This window comes from Haliotis cracherodii, unplaced genomic scaffold (assembly GCF_022045235.1).
Source record: "Haliotis cracherodii isolate W230 unplaced genomic scaffold, xgHalCrac1.p SCAF_4, whole genome shotgun sequence".
NCBI lineage: Eukaryota > Metazoa > Mollusca > Gastropoda > Lepetellida > Haliotidae > Haliotis > Haliotis cracherodii.
This window is the reverse complement of record NW_027266297.1, coordinates 15,405,206-15,431,790: the sequence shown is the minus strand read 5'-3', so window position 1 is coordinate 15,431,790 and position 26,585 is coordinate 15,405,206. Positions and strand designations below refer to the sequence as shown.

The 26,585-nt window shown below is 37.3% G+C and overlaps 1 protein-coding gene across 1 annotated transcript in view; it reads right to left on the bottom strand.

Annotated features, from left to right (window-relative positions):
* LOC139478444 (ceramide glucosyltransferase-like) overlaps positions 1–23,264 on the bottom strand; it is a 61,183-nt gene extending 37,919 nt beyond the window's left edge. Inside the window, exons 1-2 of the mRNA XM_071260904.1 lie at positions 23,163–23,264; positions 18,120–18,258 (exon numbers count right to left, since the gene is read on the bottom strand). Coding sequence (XP_071117005.1) covers positions 18,120–18,258; positions 23,163–23,260 — 237 coding nt within the window. The 5' untranslated portion in view covers positions 23,261–23,264. The remainder of the gene's footprint in view (positions 1–18,119; positions 18,259–23,162) is intronic.
* Between the last annotated feature and the right edge of the window lie 3,321 nt (positions 23,265–26,585).

Sequence of the window (26,585 nt, the reverse complement as noted above, 5' to 3'; positions counted from 1 at the left end):
CTTTCCTTATCTATGAAATTCCATAACAAGTCATCAGGTCTTGTTTAGGATACCCTGACCTTTGAACAACACAAGAACCACCCTTGTACCCTTGTGAAGACTGGAACTATAGCTTCTTCAAAGAGTGTTCTCGAGTCCACCACACCTACAAAACACATTCAGACCTTTCTGGTATTTTTTGTCGCACTCTTCAGTTAAAGTCACATGTGTTTTGCGAAAACCTTTCAAAAATCACGCACTGAGATTTACAAATGCAATGAGATCCAACTTTTTCCGTCTCATAATTATTAGAATGAACCTGTAAACGCAAACCATACAAAACATTGCCTTTCAGAGTTAGGACAAACCCATTAAGCTGACAAAATAAAGTTTTTCTGACAGTTTTCCTCAATTTGAACACATCTACATCAAACAGCGAATCAAAGGCAAACTTCCCACCTATTTCACTGGCTGCTTAACTCAACATTGCAACAAGTTTACTTCATTGTTGATACACATTTTTTCCTCTCACAACCCTCTAAACCAATTTTAGCAGCAATACCTCCTAAAGCAGCGGTAGAAACTAACATTTTTAGCCCACTAGTCCTTATAATGATAACATATAGCAAACCCCTTAAAAATGGCAAATTTCTACTTGTCCCCATGATACCTTAACTATTGGGCAGTTTGGCAAGGACTACAGGACTAGTGCCAATTTCTAATGTTGTAAAGGAATGAGTGAGCTTATTTTTGTAGCACTTTAACCATGTTACCCACTAACCATCCCCATCCTACGAGAGACATCCAGCAATAGGGCTGCAAATGAAAAATCCATGTTTCAACCTTAAATGTGTCTTGATGGTATATTTGATAGACAAACTAGAAAATGCAATACTCGTTCTTGTAATATTGTTAAAGGCAAGCTATCTTACAAGTAACAACTGTGTGATAAACACTGCCATATATACACACTGCCAATATTCAATATAGCTACTGTTTGTTTATTGTTGTTTAATGCCACACTCAGCAACATTCGAACTACAGTACACTACGTTTATAACGAACACACTTATAAAAAGCTGACGGGTATAATGAACATATTATTTGGTCCTGACCATTTGTTATACGCTGATCATATGCTTATAACAAACTATGGTTATAACAAACTAAAATTAGTGGCCCCTTTGAGTTCGTTGTAACCGTAGTTTACTGTATATGACAGTGGTCTGATATAAATAGAATCTGGACCAGGCAATACAGTGATTGATATCATGAGCATCGATCTAAGTGATTGGGATATGATGACATGCATCAACCAAGTCAGCGAGCCTGATCACCCAATCCCATTTGTTGCCTCTTGTGACAACCATGAGAACCATGAAGACTTATTCTATCCTGGAGTGAGTGAGTGAGTGAGTGTTGTTTAACGCCACACTCAGCAATATTCCAGCTATATGAGAGTGGTGTGTAAATAATCAAGTCTGAACAAGACATCCCAGTGATTGACATCAGGAGCATCGATCCACGCAATTGGGATCAATGACATGCATCAACCAAGTCAGCAAGCCTGACCAACCGATCCTGTTAGTCGCCTCTTACGACAAGCAGAGTCGCCTTTTAGGACAAAAATAGATTGCTGAAGACCTATTGTACCCTTGATTTTCACAGGTCGAGTGAGTGAGTGAGTGAGCGAGCGAGGAAGTGAGTGAGAATTTAAAGCCACATCAGTATTTCATCCATGTGACCGGAACTTGACATAAAAAAATCCTGTCAACAAAGGACAGACTCAAGGCATCAATAAACAACAACCGACAGCTGGAAATGTAATATACATCAAAAATCAAATTCAATACACCATTGAAAACACATTGTTACATATACAGGCAATATTGACAAACAACAAATAATGTATTTTCAAAATCGATACAGGGCTGTAATGAAACTATAACCATACTCTATTTTAGTGTTACTTATCAACAACACTCAAAGTTGGGTTGTCTTATTCATGTGATAAATATTTACAGATTATACAGTTATCAGAGTTTTCCTCATCCTGGGCATCAGCATGTTATAAAGGCAGTACACTATTACTTCATTGTCCAGTAAGCACAACAGCATGATAACAACTGGTGGGCCAGGTTAAGTGGAGTTGTGGCCTGACAATTCACCCTGTATGACTATGTTTGAGGTCTGTTCACTGGCAGGTACCATAGTGAAGAAAGGGGTAGCGGGTGGTCCGCGACAAGTAGTATGATGGATGTGCGTGTCTCAGCAAAGAATTCTTGTCACACCGACCTCTTAATAGTCTTAGCAGTTTTAGAAACTAACAGATTTTGTCCACTAGTCCTTATAATGATAACAATTTCAATTTCATCGTTAGGACCTGCACGTGCACAACATGCGTACACCCGCTGTACCTGTAACTAACCAAATATGTTTGCCCAACTGAGCACCGCCAACTTGGTAGTCTGTCTTACAGACCCTGATACAAATATATATGAAATACAGCCCATGCAAGTCTATAATGTTTGGCAAGTCTAGATTACTGCTGTATCTGAAAATGAAGAGAATCACTGGGCTCCCTTTTTATTATATTTTTATTAAGATAACTGAACAACTGTTTTTTCTGTACGATATGTTCATTTCAGAGACGAGATGTTAGTCTACCATCTTGGCTCAAACGCGTTTTGTGAGTTGGTTAAACTTATACTGGAATACCAGTACTGTGACAGGTTACATTAGTTTACACACAGCATGCATCTGTGGCATTGTCATACGTGTATAGCCCGTATGTAAAAGAAAATAATAAGTTACTTAACAACATATATGCCCCAAAACATAGTAACTGTTCCTGTAGAACAGCTCTTAAAATAATAACACCTTGTAGAACTGCTCTTAAAATAATAACTGTTGATGGGTTTTGGCCTGACTCTTGTATAGCAATCTATTACAATAATGCTTCATGTATTGCAATTATATGTACCATAGTATATTGCATGCATACATCTGCAATTTGTTATGAAACTCAATAAAAATTACTCATACATCGTTCTTTCCATGCACCTTTTTTTCACAAATTATGAGTCGCCATTTTGTTGGTTTTTCTATTGTGGTAATTGATGGGTAACTGATACATTATATACAGGAAGCTAGTTGCGTATAGTTTCATTTCTTCGATCACAGAAATCTGTTGCTTATTATTGATTTTCATAATTTCATTTAGACCTGTCTGTTATGTTAACTTTACAACAAAATGAAAATATGAATGGTTTTGAAAAACGCAATATTATGGTATTTCCAAATGTATAAGTATTCATTAGTATTTCAAATGGTGGTAATACCTCGTACCTGTAACAATGACACACCATGTTCAAAACTCTTCAAGCTAAACATACGCAAAGAAGTCAACTGAACATTTATGATTTCTCTAAATCTAACAACATGAACATATTATTTGTATGAAATGTATCCTTGTACAACAGACATATTACAAGGTAGACACTGTTGGTCAAATCCAACAAACCACAGCTCATTTCGGACTAGTGGCTTATTGGCTTGTGTAAAACAGCTAGGCTTTGGTACAAAACAACCAGTTCCTCTGGACTTTCACTTGTCCCGGACTACTGGAGTAGGCACGTCTAACCCAGGACTCCTGACTTGGGTTTTTGGTGCAATAGGGAACATTTTTACAGGAACATCCATGAGAAATGAAGGATGTCCACGTCACAGTTATGGTTGATTCTCGTGGCGGAGGAATGACACTTTTCCAATCTAGAGAATAATTAGATCCACTAATGCATGGCCACAAACATACTGTTTGTTTGTTGTTTGACACTGCACTCAGCAATATTCCAGCTATACTCCTGTAAACAATCAAGGCGGGACCAGATAATCCATTGACCGATATCGTTAGCAACAATTCACTCCATCGGGGTAAGAGGGCATACTGTCAACAAAGCCAGCGAACCGGCCACCCAATACGTTTGGGTGAGGTGAGGTGAAATTGGGTTTAACGTCGCGTCCAAGATTATTGCACTTATATAGCGACGTAGATGTACGTGTACGTGTTTGTGTGGCTGCTTGTCAGGGTTTGAAACTAACAATTTTTGTCCACTAGTCCTTATAATGATAACATATAGCAAAACCCTTAAAACGGGCCAATTTCTACAAGTCCTTAGGATACCTTTACTATTGGTCAGTTTCGTAAGGACTACAGGACTAGTGCCAATTTCTAACGCTGCGTGTACTAGTCCGGACTCGATTTATAGTGCTAGCTCACTGAGATACCATGCCGCAGTTTAACATGAATACCCCACTCAGACACAGTATACTGACTCCGAGCCGACCAGTCCTTGTTTTAGCCCCTTAATGCCAAGCGCCAGACAGGATAACAACAAGTACCATCTTTTAACCTCTTTTGGTATGACGCGGACAGGGATCGAACCCCGGACCTTCCGCTTTCCGGGCGGACGCTCTACCACTAGACCACCAAGGCCGTTCAAATACGTTTGGGTACAACCAGCAAAGGTTGTTTGGGACCTATTCTAACCGGGATCTTCACAGGTCTCATTCATATATGACAGTTATTTCATTTTATGAGCAAAGTATCATTTAATAATAACATTAACCTTGAAAATTTAGATTAAATGCGTAACCATTCATTAAATTTACACATAATTACACATAAAGGCAATCATCATTTAACATTTAACATTCGACATTCAAAAATGACAATCACAAAAGTATCAACATTGCAAATGTGTCAAATCAAGGAAAAAATATTAGACATATATGATATATTGTGAAAAATAAAGCAAACATTGGAACCAATCATAAATTATAAAATCAGTTTGAAATCCCAACAATCAACGAGGACATCTCAACCGATTTCAAGTGCTAGCAGTTATTTGCATTAACATTTGAACAGGGTGCCGTTGTACAAAACCACCTTAGCGCTATGACTGTTGTAAGCCTAAGTTAAGGTATGGGCGTTACGATCACCTTAGCGCTAAGATCGTTTTGTACAATGGCACCCAGGACATTTGTCTAACCGATTACTACTTCTACATTCCTGAAGAAAGACATAACATGTTTAAGTACAGCTTCATGACTCGGAATCAGGCAACAGACAGATTTCATGAGTTGAAGACAAGTGCTACCCTGGTCTATAATTAACGATTGCATAACGATCAATAACTGACGGGGTTGGCAATTTAATAGTTGGCAAATATAACAAGCATTAAATCAGAGTGCACATGGTCTTAAATATTTTATCATCAAATCAAAAGTACAAAAACAGAGGCACGAGTATGGTTGAAATGCTACAGGAGTGTAGAGTCACAATACAGTAGAGATTTCCAAATCTGGTGGTCTTTATTATGTGGCTACAATCTGGCACAAATCATCAAAATGAAACATCAGCTAATAATAAGGCCATTATAAATAGGGATTTATCTTGACCTGTTCAGAGGCTGATATTCGGACGAAGTCCGCAGCAGATGAGAGTAAACATTCCCAATTTGAATTTAAAGTTTCCAAATTAATCCAATTTTGAACAATATCACATGTACCCATGTGGGTAATCCATCCTGGATGTGCTTATGACCTTTGTGTGTAATTGACACACACTCAAATCCAAACCAAAAACAGCTACCGGTAGATTCAAATTTGAAATACAGTTTGAGCAGCCAGTATCCATTACCACAACCACAAACACAGAGGATAAACAAACTACATTTTTGGACATTGGAAAATGTGGCTGTTATCACTTTGTAAGCTGTAACCTGCTTCAAGAATGAATAACTTCCATTCAGAAACTATCGGCAACTCACAGTTGTTTCATTGTAAAACGGATACAACCAAATTGTCGAGGGCAATATGCGAACCAAATGTTTCTACACCAGACGTTACCAGTTAACTGACATTCATGAGAGGTCAAATTCAAATATTCATTTATTGTAGTCCCTTTTTCAGAGAGAAATGGATATTCATATCTAAGAGTTTCATATTACGGGGAACAAGACATGACATCAACATACGGTTTTATTGAAATTAATGTTTCCTTCTCAGCTTTCAAAGGACTAAATTTGATGAAATTACCTCTTCTCGTTCATATTGTTTAATGAGAAAATATTCAAGTGATAAATATCTTGAAACATTATGCTGTGCAAACTTTCTTACATCTGGTTAAATATTATTTATTAAAATATTGGAAAGTTCAACAGGAATAAAAACATTGTGATAATGAATGGATATGCCAAACAGACGAAAGGGAGTCTAGAGGTCCTTGTGGTTTATGAAAACTATGGTATTTGAATCAAGAGACCCACCAAATCCCAACTACAAGTATCCCTTTTATTTCAGTCTTAGTTTCGAACACAGTTACCATGGCAATATCAGCCTTTATTTCGGTTTGGGCCAAATACTTTTGCATCAACTATCCCAAACTTGACTTTCACAAATGTTTTCAGTTGTTTAAGTCTTGACTGAATTATTAGCTGTGTCTACAAGGCAAAGGCTTTGGACAAATGGCAAAATTTGCACACTGATGACGAGAAAATCTAATACAGGTATAGCCTATATGTAAAAGAAAATAATAAGTTATTTACAACATATATGCCCAAAAACATGTCTACTAGCCCCAAATTGTCTCTCACCAGATTTTTGTGATAATTCATGGACAAATATTATCTGACTTTACTCGAACGGAGAAAATGTTCCTCGACTCGGGCATCTGACTTGTAGCTAAAGCTGCAGGCTCATTAGATTAGGCATGTTGCATAAAAAGCTTGTATCCCATACATGTATTACAAGACATCCAGTTCACTGTGATGATACCCTAACATGGCATGACCTTTTCAGGAACAAGCTATCCAGTTATGTGGGGAGACGGCCTTATCATGGACTGCACATGTATTTCTGTGTACAATCAGACACAAGGTCAGCATTACCCAGTGCATCATGTTAGCAGGTTGCTCAGGGCATGTTAAGCTGAATGAAGAATGACTCAACTGTGAACATCAGTCATCATCGTTTGTAAAACTAAACAGCCATCTTCCATCACAGAGGTAAGTGTGTGGGTGGTGACAACCTATCTATGTCTCTCTGTGATTATGTCATACAACATGCTGTGACGTCATCACTGCCCTGAGGCTCTCCAGTGGTCAGACTGGCCACATGCCGGTCCGTCTAACTATCAACACTTGTCATTGAAACGACAGTGATTTATTTACAGCTTCATTAACAACTCATTAACCATGACTAAACTAACTGAATGCAAACAAATAAGCCCTACTATCAATTAACACATCAATAAACTAATCATATATCATACTGCATTTGTTACTTTTAATTGTAGTCATTATCATAAGTTTGAGTAAATTGCTTTGAAACTGACAACGTAAGTGCACAGATTCTTGACATGTATCTATAGTCACACACTGATACACCATGGGGATGGTTCCCAATGAAATTGTGATTTACATTGTTTCAACAAAGCATCAGAGTTATGTAAGAGTTCCTTAAATCAACATGATTGGTTGTTTCATGTCGTACTCAGTGATATTCCAGCTATGTGAGAGTGACCTGTAATTAAAAGAGTCTGGACCAAACAATCCAATGATTCACATTCTCATTGCACTTATATAGCGACGTGCATGTACATGTATGTGTGGCTGCTTGTACTAGTCCGGACTGATGCCGATTTATAATGCTAGCTCACTGAGATACCACGCCGCAGTTTAACATGAATACCCCACTCAGTGTACTGACTCCGAGCCAACCAGTCCTTGTTTTAGCCCCTTAATGCCAAGCACCAGACAGGGTAACAACAAGTATCATCTTTTAACGTCTTTTGGTATGACGCGGCCTTGGATCAAACCCCGGACCTTCCGCTCTCCGGGCGGAGGCTCTACCACTAGACCACGGAGGCGGTCAGAAGTTAAGTGGAGTCCTTGTAGTGTTCAAAACTAATGAGGACCTTGAGTCCTTGAGGTTTGTTTGCAACAGTACATGTACATGAATCGGAGAACCCCTTACATCTGTACTTTATTACCCGTACATTAGGACCATGACTAGGACCCTTATAATTAATTCCAAGAACTGCATAAGGCATGACTATGGTATTTAAATCAATGGTACCCCTAAATCCAATATTTTTACCATCAGGACTATGCCAAGAACAGTCAAGCATTGAACGTACCCCCCAATGCGAAGTATAAATCATTCAGTTGGTAGGGTTCCTGGCCTAATACAGTCCAGACAAGGTTGAACATTCTATTGCTTCCTATAAAGTATTGATAACACACTTAGAGAAGAGTTGGCCTTGGCACAATCAGCATGCTGAACAGTGTCTGAACACAGGGTAATGGGCTTCGGTGATGCTGGCCATCTGCATGGTTAACAACACCAGGCTATGTGGACGTGGCTACATGTCTGCCTTGTAACTTGGCCTTTATCTTGGATTAAAGAAGCGGATATCGTCCTCCAGATTGGTTCATGGTTACATGGTCCGAGGACATATATCAGTGAACGGCTTTGAAGGATGTGGACATAAATCAATGAGAAGGAAACAGTTACACTTATTCTCAATATGAGTATGAATGTCTTTGAAAGTATGACCTAAAAGTGCTGACATAACACAGTGTTCGAAATCAAGGGTGTCCATCGATCTTCCTGTTCTTCTAGGGTATCTGAATCTAGGAAACCCCTGAATCTTTACCTTGTAACATTAGGGTCATGACAAGGACCAAGGGCTGGCTATCTATATTGTTAGCTAAATATCGATCAGTTATGGATAAATAATGGACAAGTAACTTTGAACAAATATGCAAAAGGCTCAGAGACAAACAACATTTTTCACGTCTCTGGTGAGTGGTGACACATTTAAGCATGGATTACTTTGTGGACATATTAGATATAACAAAATCAATTGCTTGCCATCTTCGGCAATGGACAAAAACAGGTCTGCTTCAGTAAATTAAAATGTTATATCATCACAATAGTTTATGTGAGATATTATTGATGACACCATTTTCATATCGATAATTGTTAATATTTATTTCCATCGACGATAATTCTTATTATCGATCCCTATAGGCAGCTGTACAAGGATCCCTTGACTTTCATGCTGAAGAGTGTAGATTGTCATGCATACCAACTAGTTTTTTGATAAAATAAGTTTTTATCATTTTAAATCACTGACAAAAGAAATGAATGCACTGATTCTGATTACATGGATCTGAAACAAGGTTCAATAAGTGAAAAGACTCTTTTTTTAATGGACATAGTATACTAAAAAACAAGAGCAATAATTTCAAATGTCAGCATCTAACAAATGTAATATATTAAGATAGGGAAAGGAAGTGAAATATGATCGGCTTCGTGATATGGATCTGAAAAAAGATAACAGCTCATAGAAATAATCGAACTACTTAAGGATCCATTGTTAACACTTCCCTAAAAACTGTGTTTTAAGGTGTGGTCTACATCCTCTCTTGGCCATTTCCTGTCACATTCCAGTAAGTTCTTATATCAAATAACATCCTCGGAATAATTCACATCAGAAAACTGTCAGTGCTCCACTAGCATCTGTATGAGTTAGTGACTGGGGCTCCTAACATTATTATCATATACCAGTGTGTCAGCTAATGTGTGAGGAAAGCCCCAAGTGACCAGGTCTTAGACGTTTACCACTTTGGTGAAATCCACAAACATGTAAGATGCTGATAAGCAAAGAATAATTAATGGGTTGAATTAGACCCACCGATAGCGAATCCAGGCTACTAAGGGACACAACTGTGCACAGCAGGTTCCATTGAATCTCCAGTATCCGGACTTGTAAAAGTCTCTAAGGACATGATTATTAGTTTAAATCATAAAGTCTTGATTATATCAATAAAAAGAAAAAGTTGTCCCTATAAAAAACTGGCGTTCTTACTGTCAGCCTATCCAGACTTGACGATTCTAAGATAAGAATAACTATACACCCATGTACTTATCATTCAGTACAGACTTGGAGCAAGGCTATTGCAATATTATTCATTCTGACTAATGTCACAATGGTACCATATTTAATCAAAATGTTTTTTATCAGTCCACTCGATTTTCACTCCAAGTATAACAAAACAAACCGTTTTATTTTCTCAGTTCAACAAAAATCCATCTGACCAAAAAAGAAAAGAAAAGAAAAGAAAAGAAAAACACATTTTAGTGAAATGAGAAAATTCAGATACATCTTCTTTGAAAGGATGATGTGATACTGCGTCCTACTTAAAACATACACACACAATGTTGGCCTGACTGTGATTCAGGTTGTGGAAGAGGGAGCGGCCACATACCTGCATCATTACCTACGTCTTACCTCCACCATCTGGGCAGCTCTCATAAGCACATACCAGAGGAGGAGATATAAACATGTAATGTGAATCACTTACGTACATTGACATCATACTACGACTTGTACAACGAGTTACAAGGAGATATATAATTAGCTGTGGACATCTTTAGGGAAAAAACAGGAACTCCCACACATCCTGAAGAAGCCTTTGAAATCAGGAAATGGTCTTGAATTACGCTGTTAGCTATAGCAACATCTTTCCATGTTAATGAAACACCTCTTTCAATCAATACAAGGATGAAAACAGATTACCAAACATTTTCCCTTTTTTTAAACTTTATTCTAAAATTTGTCATGGAAGTAGCATCATTGATTTCTTATTTGTTCCTCACCATGAAAACACCTGTTGAATTGTTTGTTCCCAGAAAACCTTCTTTGGTTTAGACAAGCATGAAATATCACAGCTATAACTTTAAATTGATAGATTCCAATTTAATAACTGTTAACACCATAAGAATAGATTTTGACATGACCAATTTCTTAGCAGTGCATTACAGTTCCCTAAAAGTCAATACTTTCCAAATAAACGAGTCAAAATGAAAAAAACAACCCATCAATTCTAGGACATGCCTGTCAAATGATGTTGACTTTAAATGTCACCCTGAGAATGAGGTCAAAGATGAAGGACAGAGCCTGTGGAGAAGGAATGAGAATGACCTACACGCCATGCTTGAGTAACCAGGGATTAGACAGGGTCTGTAACATGACGGAGAGTGCTGTATCACGCCCACTCGTAATGATAGTGTAGGAGACACAGCACGTTGTATACACATAATCTACACATAAGGTAGCCATCTATCTCCACTGAAGCTGATGATAGTGATGCCCCAATGATACATTATCGATAATTGGTTACATACTCTATACCCAGCAAGGACCTATTATAACAGTCCATCATCTATATAATCATTTTTTTTTATTATATTCAAAAAGTTTCCTAAGATCTGTAAATAATTCCACAATGGCATTCATCTTCATCCATGCACGACCAATCAAGCATCTTCATTTATCAAATAAGAATCTTAAAATTTCAAATAAACGTGTTTGCAGTATTCAAAAATAATCAAGTCAAGTGGTCCTTCTCATAACCAGCGTTAGAAACTGACAGTTTCAGTCCAATATTCCTTATAATGATAACATATAGCAAAACCACTAAAATGGCAAATTTCTACTAGTCCTTATGATACCTTAACTATTGGGTAGTTTGGCAAGGACTACAGGAGTAGTGCCAATTTCTAACACTGATAACCCATATTAAAACGTTTGAGATATAGATACAATGATAGAGGAGAAAACGTCAAGGAATCCCCTTAATTTCAAATCCTGATTAGACATTAAATGTCTGTCAAAAAGTAAATTCAGCCGCAAGACAACACAACCAAACTTAACCAGTGTTTGATTGTTTGGATCACAAATAATAACCAATGATCAATGATAAAATCCAAACCAATTCCAAGTAACACAAAAACACAACAACTAGTTGAGCCTTGGAAACTACCTGTTTTCTTATCAAAAGTCAGAGATAACACCTTATTTTTTGCAGAAGATATTTGCTTGCAAACATGGACAGAATCTAGGCCTTGTCAGATAGCTAAGTCAGAAAGACAATTGCTAGGCCTGTACCATGACTGTGGAATATACATACATTAGGAACCAAAATCAATCTATTTTCTGAAAAAGCAGCTTGCTTGATCTATTCAGAAAAGAAACTTAGAGCAGATAATGTACTGTGTAATAAAAGATTTCATAGACCAGTGTTATTGTCAAAAATGGTGGTGAATGGTGGGTGGGGGGATGTGCATGCGTGCGTTTGTGCGTGCGTTTGTGCGTGCGTGCGTGCGATCGCGTGTGTCCTTGTTAAGTCACAAATGTTGGTATGTTTGATTTTCAAGTAAACGGATTGAAACATTGTTTTTCTCTACCTAATACAACAGCATGAGAAATTGGCGCGAGTCCTATAATCCTTGCCAAACTGCTCAATAGTAAGGTATCATAAGGACCCATAGACATTTGCTGTTATGAAGGGTTTTGCTCTATGTTATCATTATAAGGACTAATGGACTAAACATGTTAGTTTCTACCACTGTCCAAGGTGACATGACTTAAGGACATATGCCACCTGTTGACGTATTGCTACACCCCTGACCCAAGGAATCACCACCCCCCACCCCCACCCCTCACAGTTGGTGACCTCTCAGGCTGTATACATGAGGTGTCTACAGGGAATTCACCTATCAAGGACTGGCCAGTGAGTCTGCCATCTACCACTGTACCACAAGTCCCATGCTATTCCATCCTAATGGGTTAGTCACAACACAATGGCCCCATGCCCCTGCATATCTCCCATCACCATCCTATTGTTTTATCACAGTCATGAGCACCACGACATTCCATCTGACATGATGACCTTTGAATTTGTTTCTATGGCTTTGGTAATGGATATTGGGATATTTCCATGATATATTCATACTTTGGATAACAAGTACCTTTTAACAGTAATGACTGTCTCTTCGAGTTCTTCCCATAAGGACAAATATAAATGAGTTTAGGCTGCCAAGTCATAAATGCAATTTATATAGAATTGCATTTCGATTCAAACTAAAACAAAGGGTCATAATTTATCCTGTAGCAGAGTCGTTGTCGGAGAATACAGGTGGTCGATCAACATGGTCAGAGAATATTGATTCAATTTTAGCAATATTCTAGCAATATGGAGGCAAGGGACACAGGGCTACGTACATTGTACCATGACTAGCATGAGAGAGATCAAACCAGGGTTCTCACCATGGAAAGCAAATGTTTTAACCAGGATGCTACCTTACTGCCACTATCGGCATTGTTTAATTTTTATTTGCACCAGTAACCATAACTGAGATCCGCGACAGAGTTGCACTTTTCACAATGGTAAAAGTGGTAGTCCTTCCTGAACTTTTCTAGTCATGAGTCCAGTCTGTTCAGTCCAGTACTAGTCCAAGTGAAACTCTGTATTGTCTAGTAAGCTTAGCTACTACCTATCTCTATAGCAACACTAAAATCTACTGAAAAATAAAGCCTTGTTTGGCCTAACAGACATAAAAGTCTTTGGCACAGACTTCTAGTCCTAGGGGGCGGTCAGGTAGCCTAGCGGTTAAAGCGTTTGCTCGTCACGCCAAAGGCCTGGGATCGATTCCCGACATGGGTACAATGTGTGAAGCCCATTTCTGGTGTTCCCCGCCATGACATTGCTGGAATATTGCTAAAAGCACGGTAAAACCATACTCACTCACTCACTCATTTCTAGTCTTGGACTAGAGCACTTCTGTTAATTTAAAACCCTGATGGGTAGAGAGGAATGAGAACAACTAACAGGAAACTCTTAATGACAACATCATCACATTTCCATCCCCCCCCCCCCCCCCCCCCCCACAAAGGTAAGTGAAGATATCAAAGTATTCATTATTAACTTAATTCTGCATGTAATCAATACTTTGCATTATGACATCAAATTTTTCACTGTATCATTTGTCTTTGACAATTTAGTTGATGAAAAACATATTCCAAAGCTTAAAACCAGTACATGTTAAATTGACTAATAGAACGTAATGAAGCACAGCACTCCATATGGAAGAAGATAGATGACACTACACCAGCATAATGACATTTCCTGAAACATATCACCGAACATAACAAAGCTGTTTCTAGGACACACTGGCATAACACAAGCGAAACCTGACACCGAGCAGAAGAAATTTGTTGCTGTCACAGCAGAGGAAGCGCTGAGTCTCATTACTGCAGTAACACAGGTCCGTTTCCATGGCAACTACAACAACATTTTCTTGTTATGACACAATGCAGGGAGGCAACGTACAGCACTTACAGACCTTGAGAACACGCACTGTGTGCATTGCTCATCTTGTTAATTACAAAATCGACAACCAAAATTCGACACATAGCTCATTATGACATGATATAGGTAGGTAGCTTGCAACATATGTTTTGAAACATACAGCCCTTCTCACTCGTATGTTTTAAAATAAAGGTATGCGCAAAATATGATTTAGGATAAACATATTTTGTTTATCATGCTTACTTTCAAAGATGAGTTTCAGCATATGAAATGTTTCACCACTGACGGCCTTAGGAACTGTGTTGTGCGAGATAGTAATTGTATACTCATTATTCTACCCTGAGACTTATGGATATTCTTTCTTTTTAGCTTAATCGTATGTTATTTGCAATTTCTATACCATTTCATAATTTCAGACTGGCTATTGAATAGGACCCACCCCTTCTTGTAAATGAGATATTGATATTATAGTGCCTTTTATCATGTATACAAAAAGGTATAATATAGATTTTGGGGCCATAAGGTGAGGTGAGGTGAAATGGGGTTAAACGTCGCGTCCAAGATTATTGCACTTATATAGCGATGTGCATGTACGTGCGTGTGTTTGTGTGGCTGCTTGTACTAGTCAGGACTGATGCCGATTTATAGTGCTAGCTCACTGAGATACCATGCCGCAGTTTAACATGAATATCCCACTCAGACACAGTATACTGACTCCGAGCCAACCAGTCCTGGTTTTAGCCCCTTAATTCCGAGCGCCAGACAGGGTAACAACAAGTACCATCTTTTAACGTCTTTTGGTATGACATGGCTGGGGATCGAACCCCGGACCTTCCGCTCTCCGGGCGGACGCTCTACCACTAGACCACGGAGGCGGTATTTTTGGGCCATAACATAATGATACTTCAGTGTTAGAAATTAGTTTTCACCATTTCCCAAATAGATTCTGCTACAGGCTTCACTCTGCCTCTGGGAAAAGTGGTAGTTTACAAGGAAATGGTACCTGGTTTTTACTAGCCTTGGGCAAGCAGACTTACGCTTATTTCAAACCCAGGATCATAACTGGATCACAACTGGATCATATGCATATCAGCAACTTTCACAATCTGCTGACACAAACACAATTTTTTTCAGTTTCAGTTACTGTTGATGATAATGCAACAGCTGCCAACCAAATGATAAGTTGATAACTGTCATTACATATACATGCACCCACTGCATCAGGTGCCTTAATGAAGAACATGCAACTGCTGGCTCATCAAAAGATCAAATAATTGACAACTGCTCATTTGCCCTGCCGTCACATGGCTGGAATATTGCCTAGGGTGACATTAAACAACCAACAAAGCGGAAAGCAGTTACTGAAGAGGTGGTGAAGTATTGATACAATCCTGCACAAGAACTTCAACCCGGCATTAACAGCAGTTCTAGCACACTGCCAAACATTTCCCAGTATCATCACAAGAAAATCACAGGTATCTTTTAAACACATTCAAAGAATTTTTCCTGAAAATTTTGCTATGCTTACTGGGAATTCTAGCTGCATGAGCCCTATCATAGAGCTTTGTTCATTGAGACATTCCTGGTGCCCTATAAAACAGCTTTATAGAAAACATCCATTACAAGAAGGTCACGTCAGAGGAATCTGAATGTCAGGTGGCCTACAAGATAAAGAAAAACTGGACTTGATTCAAGTTCCAGGCAGCATAGACCTGTTTCAATACATTGGGGAAGTGGAGAACTTTGTCAGAAAAGGAAATTCCTGCAAGCTGGCAAACAGTACCACAGACTCATCAAACCCATATTTCCAAATGGACAATACAAGTCAGTGATAGGTTTGTAGCGATTTTCTGATCTAATCATTTTGATTGTTGGTGTTCTGACGTTCGAATAGAATTACGAAAATTGGTTCAGAATCTAAATTTTCTGTTGCACTCTCCTACCTCAGCTGTCACATGTGTGAGACAGACATGACGTTACTCTGGAATGCTACATCATGATACAATGGATGACGTCATCAAGGTCATATGTCTCTGTGACAACTGAGCCTGCTTCATCAGTTGAATGCAGAGCACGAACAGCTACATAGAACTTGTTCTCATAAATATTTATCACAATTCGTAAACAAAACATGCAGTATCCATATCCATGGGCAACATATTTCAAATTCGAAATATAGAAAAAATTCATGCACAGTATAAAGGCTGGAAGATTTCCACTTTTCAAATCCCATTTGACAACGTTTTTACAGCACAAAGTCCAATTCATTTTACAAAATAGAATTGATGGAACGTCTACAGACACGTTCCTTACAGCTGTGTACAACAGTGGCAAAATCTGCAATCAATACAAGAGAGAAGTCAGATCATATGTCTACCATCACCATCCATTTCTATGAAATATGATTCATTATACTCCACAGAATAATTAATAACTAGAAGAATAATCGGAATCTTTATCACACGAGACACCAATGAATATAAAACCATGAAATACATAGCAAAACGCCTGTGTCAATTTCAGTGCATCTCACAGTCTAAGTCATCAATGACAGGTGCATAATATGTATATATATTCGACATATGATTCGAAATCTACATCATTCTGCTTGCAGCATGATGGGTAGATTCATACAGGGTTTTCATTACATAAAATACACATAATGGATGACCCAAAGGCTCCTATCAAGGTATTAACGAGAAAGGGTAAACTGATTTCTCTGTGATTCAATCCATCAAGGATCTAATGATCGAGACATGGATCAATGAAATTGACATCATTAATCAGATGTGTAACCAGTACTAGTACATCACAAAAAGGCTGCTATGACCAGAAAAACTGCCTTGATCATTCTGTTACTGCTGATAACAGAAAAAAACCCAGAGATATATATTCTTCCAGCCTATATATTTTTATGACATAGCCGGTGTAGGAACCATTGGTCATTTCAAAGTAGTATGCAGGTTATTTCTGACAAGTATCTTATGTAACATAACTAGGTTTGTGGATAAACAACAAGTCCCTCCAAATTTTCACAAGTCTCGGACCAATGGACCAGTAGTTCCATGTCTCCCTGATGTAGACTACCAGTGCCTTCCATGACGGTTTTGATCACAACCAAGTTACAGTGATTTCAGTGTTGGATATCTAAATACATACCTTTAGTGAAAGCAGGTTATGATGAATATTGATTATTACAATAATGGTAACACAGGCCTATTTCTAGGTGTACTCGAGTTGATATTCGATTCCGAGACTACAGCAAATGTCAGCAAAAATGTCCACTTGACTTCAGCATGTTCAGTTAATGCAAATGACATTCTTATGCTTTAACTTTACAAAGATGGCATGTCTTGCACAAAGGAATTAATACTTTATAACTTTGAAAGCCATGAAATACCTGATCAGCAACCCTTTTGCTAGACTAACATCTAATCTCTAAAATGAACATATCTTACATGAAAAAAAAGTTGTTAAATTATCTCAATAAAAATATAATAAAAAGGAGCCCAGACACCGCAGTAATCCAGATTGCTAAACATTATAGACTTGCATTGGCTGTATTGGATATATTTGTATGATAGACTATGACAGACTACCCTTTTGCACGAAACACTTTTTCACAAATTATTTAGCCAGGAACTTAGATGAAAATCCCTGGTATAGCTCTACCAGAAAAACATGTTAACCAGATGTCCACCCTTTTCTTGCATACTGTATAGCAACACACATGAATCAATGAATGTCATATATACCTTTGAAAGTACTAGTAAACATTCAGGAACCAGCATAACTGTCATGTAGCATATTGATTTGATGCTGAAATGTCCTAAGGTTACAAAACATACAGCCATTATATACATCTGACTCAAAAAGCTCCATAAGCATGATTAGTGTAACTGTTCACAAATAACTTACCTGGGGATATTTCATCTTGAAAAATGTTTCTAGATTTTCATATAAATGTGGATCTACTCCAACTAAAGGTTTTAAAATTGATACTGCTGGAAGCTCTTCTGCTACATACGGGGGAAGCTTGTGAGATAACCTCCATTTTCTGAAATACAAAAGAAAAAGGGTCATTCATACACTTCATAATAAAGAAACTCCAACTTTACAATCACACATTATCATATGCTGCAGGGTATAGTTTTCATTGATGAAACGAGATGAAAACAAAATGATGGCTACAATGTTCACATGTAATAATCCGATGTAACGTTACAGAATATAGATGGATTATGTTATGCCCCAAGGTCAAAAACACAGGACTTGTATTCATAAACCTCTCATGAAGGTACGGACTGATCTAGGCTTGATCACACACAAAGGGCATTGAACCGTTATCTGACCAGTGCAAAGTATAGGCACAATACTCAGCCATAATGCTCAATAGTTAAACTTTTCTCAAGGTTAACAAACCTCTACACATGTTTCCACATAGTTTTCTGTACATGTATTTTGAGTGCGAAATAAAAAAACGTGTCCTAAACATTATCGGTCTGAACCAGTGAAGTATGTCTGAGACATATCATTGAGCTGTAACAATGCAATTCTGAATGAGTGAGTATGTTTTTTACACCGTTTTGTGGTTTGGTAATATTCCAGCAATATCATGGCGGGACACCAGAAATTGACATCACACATTGTACCAATGTCGGGAATCAAACCTAGGTCTTTGGCGTGACGAGCGAATGCTTTAACTGCTTGTCTACCCGACAGCCCATGCAATTCTGAAGTTGCTACAGTGTGACAACATGATACATACTGATCATGTATTATGGCCTTCCGATACGGAAGATCACGATATGATAAAGATCACAACACACTAGATATGATACAACACATATCTCAGTACATCAGAATTTCAACACAAAAATTATGAACTGAAATACTTGTGGATGTCAGATGAGAGAAACAACAGCATTAGACTCCATTTTTTCTATGTACTCAAAAAGTAACCCAAATGATCCCAATCAGCTGATTTGTCAGACACCTTTCAAGTTCACGTTTCAGGTTATTCTTTTATTAAGTATGTAAAAGAGAGTATTTTGTATCGTCATGTATGGTGATACAGGTCCATGTGTATCTTGTATCATATTGAAGGAATAATGTTGAGTTTGGCGTTCAACAACAAACAAACATAAAAACAAACAAACAAACAATAGGGTAGGTAGGTCGTTTTTCTTCTTACTTTGTTTTCTTTGAAAAATAAACACAGTACGACTATCAAATTAACATACTTATGATACAGCTATGACTTAATTCAGTCAGAACAACAGAAAAAACACGCATTATGTTTTTGGATATATTTTCTAACAGTGTCTTTTGTTATACAAAAGTGCAAAACCATGAAACGTAAACATAGGAGGTGTTACGCCCCACAGCAGTCTCATTCCTTCTATTGATATGACATGACATGACATGACATAATTACTGCAGGAAAATGTCAACCAACCTAAACTAGACATAGTATCAGGCTATGGCATAGCTAACAGTTTGGTCATTGTACCCTAGATCTACAGGCAATGACTTTAGGATTTGCATGGGACAATAAGAGCCTCACAAAATCTGATCAGTGATCAATCACCTCGTATACTAGTATTACTACTAGCACCAGATAGCCATAGATCTTAATCAGCTGATACATGCCTCTAGCAGAATTATTCAATGCTCATTATACCCAAGTAAACCTCAAGGCCGGTCAAACTTTATACACTTAATGTGATTTACTTACAAACTTAATTGAGGTTGATCGTGCAAGCAGGTAAACATCAATACTAGTTTAAACAAGTTGTAACCACTGCAAGTATGCTCTACATATACCCGAAGTCTGTTTATTTTGCAACTTTGACAGAAAACAATTCTGTAGACTACTGCTATTTATATGGAACAGATAAATGACAGTCATATGAAAGATTGAGTGTTCTTAACTTCTTTTTGAGTAGTTTAATCTATGAGGCTATTGCCCAAAAGCAAAGGTTTCTTCAAAATACAATTATGAAAATTGAGCTGGATTAACACAACTCACAAACAAGAATAATACTTAAGTTGCCTTTAGCTTCTTAATCCTGTCAATTACAATGAAACCATTTTCACATGTCCGTCTTCGAGAGCAGCGACCTAGATAATGAAATCGTTTCTATTTATCTGAGAAGTTGAAGAATGGAATTGTCTGTATTTATCAGCAATGTTTCTCTACTCTGCAGATGTGAAAATCTATAAATTCCATTGGTAAATGAGTTTCCATCAGGAAGTGTGCTCTGTAATCAAGAGCGAGACAGGTAATAACGGGGATCACTGCACTCTAATAGTACGGCACTAGTCATTATGGGCTATTGAACATACACACACCATCAACACAGACAATGAAATTAAGCAGCATCGCCCTTGATCAGTTTGCCTTTAACAATTCACTGAAGCATTGGTGCATCACGATACTACGTGCAATGATACACAGTGATCAAAATTAAGGGGAATCCTGGGGTCTTTGAGTTTCACTTATTTGATCTTGGGACCCCTTTAATCTTTACCTTTTCACATTGGAGCCATGACAAAGACACCTGGACATTTAAGTTTAATTTTGAACACTATATACATTTATAATTATAAACATAATAATACATTGTAATAATGTTCTTTGCTTGGGCTACTAAAAAGGCCACCCAAGTTTACACTTTTACAACTACACATTGCTTTTTATCTCTACTTTCGAATGCTAGATACTATGAAAGTCCAATTTCCACCCTTGCCTAACAAGGCTGGAATTTCCAGACTCGAACGCAGCGCCAGCAGTGGCTATTACGAGTTATGTCCCTTCTGTGTCCCTCCTATATTGACCAATAAGATTCCATCGCTCTTAAGGCTTGCATTTGCTTCAAACAAAATGGCAGTGCCAAGGCAAGATCTAATCGATAATTAAGACCTACACTGTAACAAAACCGATCTTACCCTATGAAGCGCATCTAATCACTTGAGCACCTTGATTTAAAACATGAAAAGATTTGGAAAATGTCTGTTGACACCCAGTTGACGGTACACATACTTTGCAAATCCTTCAGTCGACAGACATCTGCACACACAAACCCATTTTGTTTATGAACCGGATGTCTAGTTCATAACATGATTTTGATTGGACTATGCAAAGACTCATTAGTCCAGCCAAACTGTAACTCCGGAATTCCAGCCCAGTTCTACAAGGGTGGAAACTGGACTTTTATAGTCAGTTAACTGCCTTGACTCGGGAAGATGAGTGTTTATTTCACAAAATAAGTATTTTTGATGCTATTATTTTGCTGTTAATATGGTTACACATCATTGACTTCTAATATTCCAATTTTTATATTTTATTCCCCTGTCACCTGGACTCCCTGACCCAACTAATCTGACAAAATATGCTGAGTTAGGAAATAGCTACCAAATACAAAACAGGTAATGACAACTACAATGACAACATGTACTCCTGAATTACAAATCATATTGAAGAAATATTTCTTTTCATCGATAGTTATACACAATCTTTAAACCACATTTCAGCGCAAAAACAAAAAATAAAAGTATTGCCTTACACAAACTAGAAGTAGTTATGGTAATATCTGGCCTATGCTATTTCATGTTGAACAGCTGGGTAGTGTTAGTAAGTAGATTAAAATATCCATGATGATAAAATAGCTGAAGTTCCTGGGGTTATGTCAATCTAACAAGTTATCTGTGTACATTTCAAGGGCGTTCCATGCTGGGATAACCACATGTGACACTCCTCAGCTTAAACTAACAAACACAAGAGTATCTCTGCAACAAACAGTTCTTCAAAAGCAATGTATGGATTCTAAATAAAACTTGTACATAAAACATAGCGTGAAAAATCTTTGTCATGCTGAGCTTACCATGCTTACTGAAAATAGGGAAATGATTAATTAAATCTTTTATGACACTTAGTCACTTGTTCAATTGAGAATAATTATGTTTCTTTTAAACTATTGTTTTATTTATTATTATATTATGATATTTAATTATTTTTTAAAAACTGAAAGCTAATAACCATGATTAGTTATTGCTACTTTGTAACATCAACAAAATTAAAATACATTATTTACCATAACGTTGTGAGTGTGTTTGTGGTGTGTGTTTTTAATATCCAAAATAACATATTGATCTTACATTCTAGCACAGTTAACAGTTTTACTTTTCAAGTACAGTTAATTTCTACACTTGTGCCAATCTACATCCATACATAAGTAACATGTATTTATGTTTCAAACAAAAAATGAACTCTGAAACAATTAATCTATCACTAATTAAATAATTAATTAATTAAGAAATCCATATCAGCATTACCCTCTTTAAACGAGGTGCAAGTCCTCATTAATATAATGATAATGATGAAGATTTATTTAACCAGCCTAGATAAAAAATGTACAACATATTTTTAAATTTATTGATAAATCAATACAAATTCATTCCTTGTTTTAGTTACTATAGTGATAATAATGACGGGATACGTTGTACTGTAGTCAAGAACAAGTTAATCCCCTAATGCGATTTTTTCGAACAAGCTGCTAGTACTTTCTGAGGCGCTTAGCGTAAATCCACCTAAATCAACCGATGAAAACAACTCGTAGTAACTTGGCTCTACCGGCGTGCCAAACCCTGCCCTGCCCACTTTCCGTGTCAACATAATCAGTATGATGATTTAATGGAGAAAACAACCAAACACATTAACACAAATTGTAAACGACAGAAAATGAATGAAAATTATCTTTAAAACTTATTCAAAAGACTATAGTATGATGAGATTCCACAGAAAAGACAAGATCGTTCGACAAACATACGAACTCGTCAGCAATGCGAGCAAAAGGCGTGAGTGAAGTTATTTGCAACTGTCAAACGTGTATTCGGTCAGTTAAATCGTTAAATAAAGGCGATCACAAAAGGGAAATGAAATAAATGTTGAAAACTTACCCATATACGATTGCAAATATATGTAGAAGCCAATTTATGCACCAACTAGCGAAAATAACTACAGCTAATCCACATATCGTGTAGTCTACCGGTGCCATTTTACTCCAAATGGAGCAGCCGCGCTTTCCCACAATGCTCTCGCTGAGGAGGATGAGATAACTTCCGCCTGACCCCTGACCTATTTCAGCTAAGTCGCAGGTTGTTTGTAGCAACGGTCAACCAATTTGAATTATCGCCAACAGCAACGAACCTCAGCATGTCTGTTAAACAATATCATTTGTGTGATTAAAGTAAAAACAAATATGCTTCATCCCTTGCAAAATATGTTGCGGATGCGGAACATGAAAACAAATGCCGCAACATGTGAAACGTGTTTTTATCTTATCCTGTCGGTGTCTCCGGACATTTGCTGGTTTGATTTCCTGTTCGTGAGGAAAATGATATATTTTTTAATTTTTTATACAATTTGAAGAATCCAATTTTCATGTATGACGTTTTCAGACTACGTTATATCGCCTTCTTTTCATTATTTTGCTATGAGAACTGCTGACATTTCTTCTTTCTCAGACCAGGGACCATATACCGGTCGTTAAAAGCATCAATTACATTACGTTCTCTTTATGTTTATTTTAGTATTGTTTTAGAAAAATAAACGCATGGCCCTACACGCAACATGGTTATACGCACGTACTTTGACAGGCGTGAGTTCCGATGATATATCCTGCTTCAATCACTTGATTATACATCTCTCTCAACTATAACTATGTGAAACCCAAATCATATATAGTGTAGACAAAATATATAGCATCTATTGGCGATTTCGGATTTAACGCTTTACTGAGAAATATTACCACGTCTATCTATTCAATTCGCCACACAACATATCAAATTTAATATCATATTTATCATATTATTAATTATTTAAATATTAACAAGAGAATTTATGAACCCGTTGTTGCTTTCCATTAAATGATACAACAAAGAAAGAATAAGACATCTTAAAAGCATCCTTTTTAAGTTAAATGGTTTCAGCGGTTACCTTGTCGAGCACTCGCACACACAATACCCACGTGTTTGTCTAAATCTGGCGATGCGTAATCGTCATGTGGTTTTCTAGGTCAGAGGTCATATCGCAAATCTTATGACGCAGATACAGGAACCACGCACAGACATACTTCACAATCCTCTCAATAGCTACGTCGCTTGCTTCCTATGTTAAAAGTACAGTAATGATTCACCACCGGGCTAACTTCGTGAACATTTGGGGGGAGAGTTAAAGTGACACACGGTCGATCACAGAGGCGCGCCTCTGTTGCATGGTGTTTGCGTGTTCAATGATGATCTCAATCTATTTCGCAACCAGGTTATTTCCAGTTTGGACAAAGAAGAGAAATGAAAACTATTTCAAAACGTGTCTACGCCTATAAACAATATATGACACAGTTTTACATAACACTGGGCGGTGTGTTTACAATAAGTATTTTTGGTACATATATGTTGATGTATATTTTCAGGAATTTAAATCATCCACAAAAATGAATAATATTGTTGATAATGATTAGTGATGTAGACATACTTGTCCGTTTGTTATGTAAATCTTATAATTTAAACTACAGTGGCCATGCTGTACCATGACATTCAACGAACTTGCGAATTACGTCTTCACAGAGCTTCACGAAGACAAATTTTGTAATCGTGTTTACTGAAAATCGGATAAAAATAACTAACAAATTCATTCTAATAGTGTAACAGACCGAATAATTTAATTAGTTTCAAAAGACTTTTGATGCAAACATTTGTATGTGTTTAAAACATATTTTATTGACACAGTTTACATGAAATTGGAACAAACACACTGTACCTATGTTGAAACCTCTCCATAATAATAGAAAACCTACAATAATGTGACCTTTGACCAATCCAATTTCAAATTTAAAAAAAATTAAAATATTGTTTAAAACACTTGACATTATGTAAATGTGTTAGGTTCACTTGTAAAAGTGGTTTTGTCACGATATAAATATATTTTCCGTGTACATGTTAGTTTCACATGATGTAAATATGTTATGTTCACGTGTACATGTCAGTTTCGCAAGATGTAAAAATGTTATGTTCACGTGTACATGCAAATGTGACATGATGTAAATATGTTATATTCACGTGTACATGCAAGTGTGACATGATGTAAATATATCATGTTCACTTGTACATGTAGTATGTAGTTCACTTGTTAGTTTCACATGATGTAAATATGTAATGTTCACGTGGAAATTGCATTAAGTTACCGTTTACATGTTGGTTTGACAAACCATTCATGAACAGGTTCTTGGAACAGTGTGGTCAATAAACGGATATGACGAAGTCATTTACACAAAGTGGTCGAAGCTGATGATATCCATCATTTAACTCACATACAGTAGTGGTAGTAAATGCCGTTTATGTGCATAACGAACCTATTTGGATAAATTACCTTGTCGTACCTGTAACCACAGCAACGTACTCCGTGACGCATTAGTATTTATGACTGGATATGACAAAGTCAATTACATGAAAGTAATCGTCTATACCGATGTCAACCTTACACTGCTAAGTATAGGAATGGTAGAAAATATTTTGTACACAAATTGTGAATTTCTCATGTAACCAACATATTTTGTTAAAATACGTTGTCATGTATCTGTAACCATAGTAACGTACTCCGTTTACACATTATTCATCACTGGATATGACGAAGTTACTTACATGAAAGTATTCGACTAAATCGACGTCAGTCTTACACTCCTATGGATATAGCAGTAGTAACTATTTTATATTGTAAATTTGGCATTGAACCAACCTATTTTGATACAATATTTTGTCATGTGCATGTCCTCTCCTACATCTGCATGTCTGTGAACTCTTCATTGTGTAAACCTACGGGTTAGTGGTGCGTTCTTGTCTGTGAATCGATATGTTTGCGTTCCGCGTTAACCTAGCTGTTACCTGTAGAATCGGTGTTAATTGGCCCCTGATAAGACTGTCATTACCAGTGTTTAAGTGTGAAAACATACTCGGGTGTGGTATCTACACTGTGACCGCGTCGTATATACTCTAACACCAAGCTTACTTAATAAGTGAACGGGGTTTGGAATTACCAGTCTCTGAAAGTACAACGCGCGCAGCTTAAAACCTGTGTCTTTCTGGTGTCTGTTTGTCGAGCCACCCGTGCCCAACGTGCCCCCGAGTCTTGGTTTGAAGATAAGGCGATTGGTTGGTTGGTTTGTTGTTTAACACTCAGCAATATTCCAGCTACATGACGGCGGTCTATAAATAATCGAGTCTGGACCAGACAATCCAGTGATTGATATCATGAGCATCGATCCACGCAATTGAGATCGATGACATGCATCAACCAAGTCAGCGAGCCTGACCAACCGATCCCGT